We start from the raw sequence: 13274 nt of genomic DNA on the forward strand, positions 1-13274 counted from the left end.
GTAGCAGATATCACTAGCCCAAGAAAAGATCAAAATCAAAATTCGAAGTACAATTTTTACTGAACATGTATTGCTTTCACCCCATCGTAAAGTTGAAAAATCATAAATCAAACCATTGTAAGTCAGGGACCGTCTGTATTTTTCTTTTGTTATTAATGTATAACTTAATTACAGTTTGACCAGAGAATTTATGTATGTACAGATTCTTTGAAAGTTTTAAAACTCGGTTTATAGTATAGCAATAAGGCTAGTTTTTCTAAACTTGCCAATGTGTGCTTTTAAAGAGTACGTGTATTCTCCATTTATACAGTGTTTGTGTTTTAAATGAAGCTTGTTCATTTTAGTATTCAAATCCTCATATCCCCTTTTTTTCCTCTAATCCATTACTCAGAGTAGTATGTTAGGATCTCTTACATTGATGGCTACTTGTCTCTTTTTACTTCAATTCTGCTAGCTTCTGTTTATAAATTTTATGAAACTATGTTGTTAGTGTGTATAGCTTCTGTATCTTTATATCTTCCTGGTTAATCGAACCTTCTATCCCAATGTAGTACCTTTTGTAGTACCTTTTGTCTTAAATGAGTGACATTTAGTTAGCCAAACAAATAATTTTGGTTAATGTTTGCTTGATATGTCATTTTCATTTTTGAGATTCAACCTTTCAGTGTTTTGTTTTTTAGCACATCTTATGAAAGAGCATATTTATCTTAATCTAACACGACAGTCTTTGTGTTTAAACTGTATAGAGTTTAGTCCATTTACTTGTACATTTATTAATATAGGCATTTTCTACCATCTTACATTGTACTTTTTATTTTACCTTAATTTTTTTGTTTTCTTTTTCTTACTTTTGTAATAATTGAGTTTTTTTTTCCTCCTAAACTATGAATTAAACCCACTATATCCATTTCTTTAGTGATTACCCGCCTGTTTTATCACTTTAGACTTAAAGTCTAAAGCTAACTAATATCTTTATTCCCTGCTGGATGAATACAAGGAGCATAAAACGACAGTCACCTTCTTCCCAATTTATATATTTCTATCATTCAGTGTTCAGGGTTCTAGCTTGCTTTTCCATGTCACAAATTAGATGTTACCATTTTACATTATCAAGGTTCGCTTAGTCTTACCCTCTTTATTTCTGTTCACTCTTCTTTCTTAACGTTTCAGATATTCAAATTCCTATTCCCTGGAATACTGAGAATTTGCGGTAGTGGTAGTTTCTTTTTGTTTTTGTTTTTGTTTGTTTAATAAAACAATAATAATTTTACAATTCATTTAATGGCAACTGGTAACCATAAAATTAGCAGTGGTTATCTTCAAGTTATTTTACTGGCTGTGCTGTCATTTCTTGAGGTTGATGGAAGTCACCTAGAGTCAGACCATTTCCCACTTAAGATGTGTCATATAAATCATACTTGATTTGTCACCAGCATTTATAAAACCAGACCTAGGGAAGGAACTAGGTCTAGGGACACATACATGATTCTTAATATAGCGAATGTTTAGCCTGCCCTGATTATTACAAAATCAGAACAGCGAGAATATTCGCAAAGTGGTAGTTTTTTTTTTTTTTGATGAGTAAACTTTCTCAGGTCTTTATTTTTAAATGTCTTTATTTTAATCTCTTTTTAAAATTTTAAGCTTTTCATATAGGAATTATCAAGCATGCAGAAAAGTAGACTAGTTAGTGAATCTTCGTGTCTGTCGTCAGCACTAAGCTTTGACAGTTTTCAATAGTTTACCAACCTTGGATTATCTAGGCCTGAGTTGTCTCATATACCAAGCACATGTGCTATTTAAATGTATGTTTAAATTTTAATCACTTAAATAACACTGGCTTCATGTCAAGTGCTCGACAGCCATATGTGACTAGCGGCTACTGTAGTTAGTAGTGCAGATAACAGTATTAGACTATACCGGTAGCCTGTCCACCCACATTTTCTTATTTCTGGAGCTTTTTATACAACACATTCCAGACATCACATCCTTCCGTTGGTAAACACTTGAGTGCACATCTCTGGCCAGTACGTAACCACCACATTTCCCCACCTGGCAGACGCCAGCATTCCCGATGGTCTCCAGACTGTCTCTTTGCACTTGGTTTGTTCAAATCAGGAGCCTAACAGGGACCCCACGTTGTTTTTTCCATATATCTCTCTTAAGTTTATTTTATCTCCTTTTTATTTTTTCTTTTAAAAAAAAATCTATTCACTTATTGGAGATATCAAATTGTCCGTAAAGTGTCCTACATTCTGAATTTGGCTGCTTATTGCTTCTTTTTGTTTAACTTGTTTATCTGTATTCCCTATTAATAGTAGTAGTTAGTCTAGAAGATTGATTAGATTCAGGTTTGATGTCATAAATTCACCCTTAAACCTAAAGAAGTTACTTTAACTGGATTTAGAATTCTAGGTTGATGGTAATTTTTTTCTTAGCACATTGAGGATGTTATTCTTTCTTCTGACACCCATTGTCGCTCTTGAAAATTGAGCCATTGGTTTGTTTTTCCTTTTTACGTGACATAATTTTTCCCTGGCTAAGATTCTGGGGGCAGGGGGGAAATCAAACACCAAAGAAGAAAAACCTATAATTTCTTTTTCTTCAGACAGCTTGGGATTTATTGTGCTTCCTGGATCTAAAAGTTAGTGTCTTTTACTAATTCTAGGAAATTCCTAGCTAATTTCTTATCAGGTGGTGCTGACAAATTCTAATCTGATGGTTAATTCTTGCATTGAGTTTCTAACTTCAATGAGTATATTTTTTATTTCTAAAAAGTGTTTTTTAATGCTCCCTGACCATTTTTATTGTCGTACTCCATCTAAGTTTCTCTTATTTTCTTTAAGTATGTTAAATATAGTTTTTTATAGTTCATGTCTAAACTATCTGATATTTGAAGCGTTTCTCTTTTTTCCTGCTGCCTGTGTTTTGGCCGCTTCTCAATTATCGTATGTGGTATATTTGTGTTGTATAGTTTTATTAACTGTGACCTCCTCAATTTACTTAGAACTTTATATGTGAGAATTTTTTGAGGCCTGGCTTGAACTTAAATTTTCCAGAGATTGGTCCATTTGTTCATATTGCTTGAGTGAACGCAGTGACACCTAGGACCCTCCTTAAGTGAAATTCTCTCAAGGATTTTTTGGACTACATGGATAATGTGAATTTGGACTGAAACCTAAGATTTTCTTTTTCTTCTATATCTGATGCCAAGGCCTAGGCTGGTACATTTTGTCACCCTCCTGTTCTGTATGGAATGTTTTCTTTTCTTTAAAACTTTTAATTACGGATTTCCAAACACTCAGGAGTTGAGGGCACTGTGAAGCCTCTCTATACTTATCACCCACCTTCAGTGATTCCCAATATTTTGCAATTTTTAATATATCTGTTCTTCCCTTTGCTTACTATTATAATTGAGTTTTGTTTTTCTGGAGCATGTTAAATCTAATATCTGACATATCACTTGACCTATAATTTGAGTCATACCTGTAGAAGAAAAGGACATCTAAGGTACAGCCAGCCTGACTCAGTGTGGAGCTAAAAGAGGAAGAAATGTTTCAGAGTAACAGATGTAGGAGATAATCCTTTAATAAAAATAAACTTTTAACAGATGTTTTTAGCTTTACTGTGATCACACCCTCCAAATTAACTATTTCTTGATATTTTCAGTGCTCTTTGACTATGAACAAGCTGGGACACACTTGTAGTTAAACAAGTTGGGTTTATAACTCATTGCAGTGAGGCAGAACATGTACCATGGTGAACTGTGAGACATCTCAGTAAGAGGGTGTGAGAAAAGAATGAAAGGATTTGGCCTTGTGTCGGGTGCTGTTTGGGGAAAGGTTCTGAACCAGATGTCAAGAAGCAGGGGTAGTTCTATGATTGACTACCTTTGTAAAGCTTAACCAGAAGGAGAGGAAACTGGACAGAGACCAAAGGTATCACTGATAAACAAGGAGCAGCCACTCATGTTAGTCACACAGGGGGTGGGGGGTGTTGGGTCCTTTTTGAGACCTGGATAATGTTAATGTTTTGTCTGTGTTCAGACATGATTACAGAGTAGTCTTGTTTTTTCTTTAATATATCATGGTAACGGAGTGGCCTTGTCTGCTGTTGCTCTTGTGAAATTGTTTATATTCAACAGGATAACACCTTGACCTAGCGATAGCACCAAGGCAGCACCTGGGTTTCAGGGGCTGCTTTTCTTTTTCCCGATGTCATATAATAACCTGTCTGTGCTCAGTTCACTCAAAATGTCTGAAAATGTGTTTTTTACAGTTAATGTTGTTAGAATCAAGATCTAAGGTACACAAGGCACAGTGGATAGTTTTGTGTCTCAAGTCTCTTAATCAGGAACAGTTCTCCCTTCCTCTTTCTCCCCCAAACTGGGTTTGGCTAATCGTATCCTAATAGTGTCATTTAACATGTCCCTCAGTCTCTCCTCTTACCCTTTTTCGATAAACTGCTGATTAGTTTAAATGATTTGTCAGCTTTTTTCGGCAAAAATATTTTATCGTTGTTGCTGTTGTTGTATCAAATCAGAACTCACATGATATCCAAATGCCTCTTTTGTGATGTTAAGATTTATCAGGTGATTTTGATATCCATTTGATCCTTCCTTTATAATGTTCTCCACCTTATTTAGAGAGTCTCAGATTTTCTCCCAATTAGTAAAACTCCTTATTTTCACTTCTCCGCCTTGTGGCTAAGATTAAGTGTAGTAATAAGATTCCTTATTAATGACAATAGGAGAAAAAAGTAACTTAATGGAAAAACTTGTTGTGTACCACTTTAAGTGATCAAAGTTATGACCAGTAATGAGACAAACTGGCATCATATGCCTCCTGCAGTGATGCACTGAGGACACACATCAATATGTACTAGTTCATCCAAAAATGTGCTCGCTAAATCTAATCAAAGAGAACATCAGATAAACCAAACTGAGGTACAGTCTAAAGTAATTTGGCCTGGACTTCAAATCTTCAAAGATGACGAAGGCTGAGGGACAGGTCCAGCTTTGAGGAATAGTTTGAGGGCATGAGCTGGATGGGAAATTTAAAAATAATTGCCATAAAGTTACCTTATTGGGCCAGTTTGTGAAATTCTGTGTATGGACTGTGTGGTAAAAAAATACTATTAAACCCATGTTAAGTGTTCCTGATTTTGATTATTGTGGTTATGTTTGAGAATGTCCAAGTTCCTGTGACATGCTGAAGTATGTAGTAGAACGGGGTTATGACATCTGCAGTTTCCTCTTAAATGGAGTCCTCTCAATATCACTCTTGCTGAAACACACACACACAGGAGAGAGAAAAGAAATGTGACAGAACTTTAATAGTTGGTGGAGAGTCTGTGTGGAGAGTATATGGAAATTGATCATATTCTCCCTATTCTTTGAGTTTGAAATTTTTTCAGAATTAAAAGTTGAAAATGAACATCTCCATTCACATTTCACTCAATATTTTAGTAGCTATCGATTGTTGCCTAGATCCATTCATTCAGTAGCAGTTGTGGAGTGGTGACTTTCTGATTCTAGCATTTTCTTCATAATAAAGGAGGCTTCTAATAAAGCATCTGTGATTCTTCATAAAGAAGACTTTCCCCTAGCACAGCTTTTGATAATCATAAAATACTGTTCCCAAAGGAGGGGCGATACATGCTTGATTCTTTTCCTTTTATGAATTGTCAGAATAATGACTTAATGTCCTGGCCCCCTTCAGTAGTAACCACTGAGGTTTCTTTTTTTAAGTATTACTAACTCATGATTTTGTTTTACATCTGATGTATTTCAATTGACTGCAGTCATAATTCTTCATGAAATTGAACCTTTTTAAGTTATCACCTGTGTCTTTTTGACATGACTTCATTAGTCATGGTAGGCTCTTTGCTTTCTGGATGTTCCAGGCTCATCTAGAACATTTCCTGTTCTACGCTAGACTCCGCTATTTCCCAAATGAGTCCTGGTTTCTTTCACGAGCAAGTGGCATTTAGAGGCATTTGAGCACTAGAGGGACTCATGGCTCCTGAGTGTTACTAACTAGGCATTTTCAGTAGCGTAGTCTAGAAAGAAATTTAAAAAGAAAAAATAGTAAGTACATACTACATTCCCAATTCCTAATTGTTCTTGGCTAGGGAGGTAAAACCTTAACAGTGAACTGTGCTATATGTAAGTATGTGTGCATATGTACGTGTGAGGCTAGCACGAGGAAGCTTCCAGGGCTGTACGTCGAGTGTCTGTCAGGCCTAGACTCTTATGGCTTCTTTCTTTTCCTCTGCCTCTGCTTGCTCAGAACTCTGCCTGGCCAGGAGGGAGACACAGAAAAGGAAGAATGGCTGCAGGATTGCTGACATCCTGGTCACAGGTATATCGAAATTATTCAGTTCCCAAAAAACACCACTGTTCCCAAAGGACACATCTCTTGCCCATGACTCATAGCTTCATAGCCCTACTGGGCAGGCCTCAGACTTCTATTACTATAATTTCGTTGATTTTTTTTTTCAGTTTTTCCTCCAGGTTGAGTATTAGTTCCATATTCTGTGGGTTGCTATGAAGCAAAAGAGAGATTTTTCGCTAGGAAAATCGTTCATTTTCCAAATATTTTTCTCATCCTGCACTGCGCTCCATCTGTATTGGATCTTGAATAGGACTGCAAGAGTTCTCAGAATCTAGTTGCGGAAATATTAGGTCAACTGTGTGTTAGAAAAGCTGCCAAAACCATAGCCTGAATAAGATGGTCCAGGGAGTGAGAGCGAAAGACGAGAGTTTCAAGAATTGAGCCCTGGGGCAGACAGCGAGAGGCCTCCAAAGAACGTCTGAGCTTTCTGTGCACTGATCCTTCCCCTGCCCTGGCAGCCTCACCCACCGTCCCTCTTATTCAGTGTTAGAGATGGTCCCTGGCTGAGCCAGAATGTGTGTGTGATGTTTCAGGACTTGGTGACCTTTGAAGAAGTGGTGGTGGACTTCTCGCAGGAGGAGTGGGCACTGCTGGACCCTGCTCAGAAAATCCTGTACAGAGATGTGATGCTAGAGAACTTAAGGAACCTGGCCTCCGTGGGTAAGGTCGGCTTCATTCCTTCATTCCTTCGTGCAGCAGATAGTTTATCACTTACTGTGTTCTGTGATCTGTGAAAAGAATGACATTATGTGATGAACACGAAAAGAATGGTCCCTGCCCTTGCAGGGCAGTCTCATGGCTTCCCATGAGAATGCACTGATTTCGTTTTCTCTGTCATTAAAAGATGTAGGTAATTTGCATTGTGTTTCTGGTCTTGGCCCAGATTTCAAGGGTCAGCTCCACATGGGACACGGAGTACAGGTGCATGTTCAGGGGCCTAGTGAAAGATCTCTGATCTGATCTGTCTGCTGCTCCTAAAGCTGCACTTGCCTGTCTGCTTCAGACCAAAGTGTGGGAATCCATTTTGTGAAAGATTTCTCGTCTCCTTCACACCCCCACCCCCAAATCACATGCCTTTCCCCAGGGGCAGGTTATCATCTCTGCAAACACAGTCTGATCACTGAGTTGGAGCAGGAAGAACTGAGGACAGAGGACAGAAGTCTCCGAGATGCCCGATCAGGTGAGCCCCAGACAGAAAGGAGTCATTGTGTGGAGCAGCTGTAGCCAGTGAGCGTGGTACATTAGGGAGGGAGTGTCAGTCAGTGCGGGACACAGATGCTGAGGCCCTTCCATGAGCTTTCCTCTTTCACCATCTCTCCATTCGTAGTTTGGTCTCAGAGAAAAGACTTTTTAAATTCCTCTTTCAGTTTCACATTTCCTTGAATACTTTTTGTTCAGTTCTCCCTACTTTACTTTCCAGGTAATACCGTCTTACTGTCTCAAACCTCCAGAATCTGTTCTAAGTAAAACACCTCCCATTTCTGTTGCTTGTTCCTATCACTGACATCTCCTCCAAGAACCAAGTTCCTAAAATAATTTCTCTGGTCTTTGGGTACATCTTCTCTTCATCTATATTTAGTGTTATTATTTGAAAACAAATCCATAGGGTACTTGCCTCTTTTTTTCTTTTACCCTGCTTTTTCTCCTGATAGTTATATAAATTTTTCTTCATTCAATTTCAGACTGGGATACTCAACTTAAATCAAAACACACAATTCCAATACAAAATGTTCCTAGGGGGAAAACTTCTAATGACATAAAAACGGTAAGATTCACTAGGAATGATTCCTGGTTTTTATATAGGAGAAGTGAATTTCAGTGAATCAAAACAGCAGCACCACGTACACAAGGGGAGAGAGTTGAGGCAAGTGCATTCACTCACCAGAAAGCTGTCTTAGGAAAGACTTTATGAATCTCGCAAAATTGGAGAAATCTCCAATCCTACCTCCACCCTTGCTGCCTTGCAACAAGCAGCTTCTCAGACCATATCAAGGAGTAAACATTTACTTAAGTGTGATTTTGTTAAGTGTTTAATATATAATTCATTCTTTACTCGTTATTACAAAAACTAAATTTAGGGTGCTCTTTGATGGGAGTGAATACAGTGGAGCCTTGGGAATAACATTCAGCTCATTCAACTTGAAGGTATTAATAGGGCAAATTGTACATGTGCCCTAAAATTAAAAATGTCAGTCACAATAATGCACTTCCTATATTTGTCGATCCACATGGAAAAGAATTCTCATAAGCATAATGAAAGTGAGAAAGCCTTTAGTCAGCTCTTATTCCTTATTCAACAGGCACCAACTCATCCTGGTGAGAAACCTTTGGAATTTGATCATTATGGAAAATTCTTCAGAAAGAACTGTCACCTTATTTGTCCAAGATATTTCAAGGGAGAGAAATGCTACAAATATAAATATGGGAAAGACTTTGGCCATCGCTCAACTCTTATGAGTCATTTGAGAACTCACACTGGAGAGAAAATTCTTGAATTCAATGATCGTGGCAAAGCTTTCAATGAAGAGGCCTCCCTTAGGAAACACTTAGGAACTCCCCCCAGAGAGAACGCGTATGAGTATAAGCAGTGTCTTGTGCCCTTCGGTTTACACTCTTCCTTTTTAGGACATGAGCAAATACCTATTGGAGAGAAACTCTGTGAATGCAGTGACAATGGAAAAAGATCTTCCCTTAGTGTCCACAAGAAGTTGTGTACTGTAGAGGAAAGCTCAAAATGTAATGAACACAGGAAAGTTTTCACTGGCCCCTTGTCCCTTCAGAAGTGTGCGAGACCTCACACTGGAGAGAAACCTTATGAATGCAGTGACTGTGGGAAAGCCTTTATTTTTCACTCTTCCCTTAAGAAACATGTGAGATCGCACACTGGAGAGAAGCCTTACAAGTGTAATCATTGCGGAAAATCCTTCAGCCAGAGCTCTCATCTTACTGTGCACAAAAGAACTCACACTGGAGAGAAACCCTATGAGTGTAAGGAATGTGGCAAGGCTTTTACTGTACCTTCATCCCTGCAGAAACACATGAGAACCCACACTGGAGAGAAACCCTATGAATGCAGTGACTGTGGGAAAGCCTTTATTGATCAGTCATCCCTTAAGAAACATAGAAGATCTCACACTGGAGAGAAACCTTATGAGTGTAATCAGTGTGGGAAATCCTTTAGCACAGGCTCCTATCTTATTGTGCACAAGAGAACACACACTGGAGAGAAAACCTGTGAATGTACAGAATGTGGGAAGGCCTTTAGGAATTCCTCTTGCCTAAGGGTACATGTGAGAACTCACACAGGAGAAAAACCCTATAAATGTATTCAGTGTGGAAAAGCATTCAGCACCAGCACTAACCTAATAATGCACAAGCGAATACATACAGGGCAAAAACTTTATGAATGAAATGACCATAGGATAGCCTTTAGTGGTCCTTCACACCTCACTCCTTATTGTAGAACTCACACTGGAGAGAAACCTTACGACCAATGTAGAAAGCCTTTAGGCACAACTCTTAAGTTGTACTGGAACCACCTTATAAAAAATTACAGTTATATGATTGCCTTTATCAGTGACTATTTATCCTTAAAATTTGACATTAATTGATGAGTATTAAATGTTATGTAGCACTCTAAATTCCCCTTGATTTACACAAAAGTTTTGATAATGCTTTCATTGTAATTTAGTACTAAATATTGTCCAGTTCTCATCAAGATGTCTAGGACCTACATTTAACAATGTATTTTTTAATGTGCAGACTGTGCATATTTTAGTTACAGATTTCTAATTTAATTGTATTATACATAGAATGCACGGTCTTCATGATAGATTCTAAATGACATAGAATCAAACAAAATTGTTGGAGACTTGCTGTGTGTGTGGCCTAATGTGTCAAATGCAGCAAGTTACTGTCCCAACATCCATTGCTCCCTTCCTTCCCTAAAGTAACAGAACTACAGTTGTGTTCAAGTTGGCAGTGTGGACAACTTTTGAAGGATTCATCCAGCTTTCTTTGCAGCTGTGAGTGCCCATGAGCCCATAGTCTTGGCCAGTGGGAAAATAGTGAGAGGGCACTAGAACCCATGGAAATGGGAGCGTGTCATCTGGCATTTTCTCAACCGTTTGCCCTTTATCTTACATCTTCTTTCCTAGAAAATAGAGCAATAGGATGGCAGTCATAGGCTACTGAATATACAACAGGGACATACAGTATTATTTGGCTATCCCAACCCTGGGTTGCTTATTTCTGGACTTCATGTAATGAAAAAAAAAAATAAACTCCTAACTGGTTTAAACCACTCTTGTGGGAAGATTCCGTTACAACGGATGTCATATGTAGTCAGGTTTTAGGAATCCTTCAAGTATGGTTAAAAACAATGTATAGTCTGTCATTGCTGGGTATAATAGTCTCAGTGTATCTGATGGATAAATCTGTGTTTTTTAAATCTGTATCATTACAAACCTTAGCACATGGATCTCTTTTATCGAGAGAAATATGTTTAAATGCCCCACTATGATTGTGGGTAGTCAGATTATTTTTTAAATTCTGCCCCTCTTGGTATATTTTGAGGCAGTATATTGGTATATTTGGGTGCATACAAATGTCATTTGTTGTTTCTGATAAATTGTTCTTTTCATTCTTATATAGTGCTCATTCTTTTTCCCTAATAACTAATGTTTATTCATTTACTTGATATAAATGTGAGCTCTTGACTTAGCTAATGTCATTTTTTTCTTACCAGTTTGTAAGGACAACCACTTACCTTTCCTTGGCACTATGTTAATTATGATGGCCCTTGCAACACCAAGAGGGATCTCCTTGGCCGTGACATTGATCTCCTGTGGGAGACAGACAAATCAGGAAGTCCCCAGCAGCCTTACCTATCAAAGATTCCAGCAGCCCTCGGTATCTCTCTATTGTTCCTTGCTTTGCTTCTGTTGAAATTTGTTCCCCAAACTACTGGGATGTGAGAGGTCTCATCTTGAGATTAGTGGCTCAGTTTAGTTTTCACTAAACGTGAAAAAGGAAAGGGGACAGGAACATTTTGTTCTCACTCCCCCTAAGAAACCTCAGTTTTCTCAAGTCAGTTTGAAAATCTCCTTGTCAATGTACTTGGGCTTTCTTGAGTGCCACTGTCTGTCAACATGTGAGAGCATCTTCCTGCAAACTAAATGCTTATAAAATCAGGATTCCCCCACGCAGCTTGCTTGGATGTAGACTCCAGTCCCTTTGAGTTGATAGGGACAGTCTGGAAAGGGAAGCCACAGCTCACGGCAGGGGCCACTCAGAACCACCAGCAGCTCATCAGGTAAACACCTAAAAAAAAGGAAAAAGAAAGACAGGAGACCAAATGTATAAAGACCAGGGCTTCATGTAGCAATTCCCCCCTTCCAGAAAAAGAACTTTAGGTACTAAGTAACTGTCAGGTCTAGCAAACATAATGGTAGTCTTAGATTGCTTACTGATTTAAAAACAACAATGAAAAATTAAACCATAGATACCAGAGAGAAAATAAAAGGTAAATAAATAAAATATGTACATATGTAACTACTATAAATGCATATAAATTATATATGCACAAAACTAAAAGACCCATAATTCAAGCCAATATTTATATATTTGTATGAAACAAAATTTATATATATGTATTAAATTATGTACTCAAAACTTATGTTATATGTGCATGTACAATTATATAACAAATATGTAACAAAATTTATATATTAAAAAATTTATATATCGAAAAGATAAAAAGGGAGAGTGATTGGCTTTGTGCCTCCACAATATAAGTTCTAAATTGAATTGAACATCTGCTAAAATATTCTAGTTGACAGAGCTTCATAGACAATATGGAACTCAAATTATGGTTTACTGGGGACCCCACTAAATTCAAACATTTCCCTTATAATTATTAAAAAGTAAAAATAGAGAAAAATGGATGTACCTCACTTTAACTATTACCTTGCCTAAATTTCCCATAGTCATTGTACCCAGTGCCCCAAAATACCCCATCTTAGGCATAGATCCCTGACACAATGAAAAATAAATTTAAGGTAAGTCTTTGACCCTTATGAATTTTTTTGATGAAATGTTATTCCATGGAAGCTTAGTCAAAATCGTTAATATGGCCCAACATATGTTAAAACTGGGCCTTCAAGATTTAAAACTTATGTAAACATAATAAAGACGTGCTTATCTCTACTGCTTCATATAATAATTCAGTTTTACCCACTTTAAAAACAAAATCGTATTCATCCCTTGGGATTAACTGAGTAAACTGCAATGAGAGTTCCTATATTATGTGAATGGCACTGCTAACCACATACAGGATGAAACAGTGGAATATTACTGCTTCCCATCTTATACCGATATACAAAAAGTAATAGATCAAAGACAAACCCTAAGACCTAAAACTATAAAATTTCTAGAAGAAAACACAGGCGGAAAGCTTCATGACATTGGGTTCGGCAATGGGTTCTTAGATGTGATAACAAAAACACCTTGCAACCAAAGAAAAAATAGATAAATTGGAGTTTGATCAAAGATGTTTTGTACTTCAAAGGTCAATCATCAAATACTTTATTTGGTCAATCATTATATAATACTTTATAAAGGTCAATCATTAAATACTTTAGTGCACCAAAGGACACATCGAGAAAGTGAAAGGCAACCCATGACATGGGAGAAAATATTTGCAATCCATATACACAAAAAGAAATATACAGAATATATAATGAACACTTATAACCCAACAATAAAAAGACAATCCAATTTTAAAATGGACAAAAGATTTGAACAGATTTCTCCAAAGACATAAAATGGCCGGCAAGTACATGAAAGTCATCAATATCACAAGTCGTTAGGGAAATGCAA

The 13274-nt window shown here is 37.3% G+C and overlaps 1 protein-coding gene and 1 non-coding gene across 14 annotated transcripts in view; one reads left to right on the top strand and one right to left on the bottom strand.

Moving 5' to 3' along the window:
• Window positions 1-11043, top strand: part of ZNF177 (zinc finger protein 177) — a 43585-nt gene extending 32542 nt beyond the window's left edge. For 12 of the 13 annotated variants that reach the window (XM_023523367.1, XM_023523371.1, XM_023523363.1 and 9 more), the window contains 5 exons: window positions 6291-6362; window positions 6929-7055; window positions 7480-7575; window positions 8078-8160; window positions 8696-11043. In XM_023523367.1, coding sequence (XP_023379135.1) covers window positions 6291-6362; window positions 6929-7055; window positions 7480-7575; window positions 8078-8160; window positions 8696-9805 — 1488 coding nt within the window. In that variant the 3' untranslated portion in view covers window positions 9806-11043. The remainder of the gene's footprint in view (window positions 1-6290; window positions 6363-6928; window positions 7056-7479; window positions 7576-8077; window positions 8161-8695) is intronic. The other variant, XM_023523374.1, reaches the window with a different exon arrangement.
• LOC111731696 lies at window positions 1422-1554 on the bottom strand. The gene has a single exon (XR_002777262.1). It is a non-coding gene; the product is annotated as a small nucleolar RNA SNORA72 (small nucleolar RNA).
• Window positions 11044-13274: the final 2231 nt, after the last annotated feature.

The sequence above is a fragment of the Pteropus vampyrus genome, unplaced genomic scaffold (genome assembly GCF_000151845.1).
Source record: "Pteropus vampyrus isolate Shadow unplaced genomic scaffold, Pvam_2.0 Scaffold391, whole genome shotgun sequence".
Taxonomy (NCBI): Eukaryota; Metazoa; Chordata; class Mammalia; order Chiroptera; family Pteropodidae; genus Pteropus; species Pteropus vampyrus.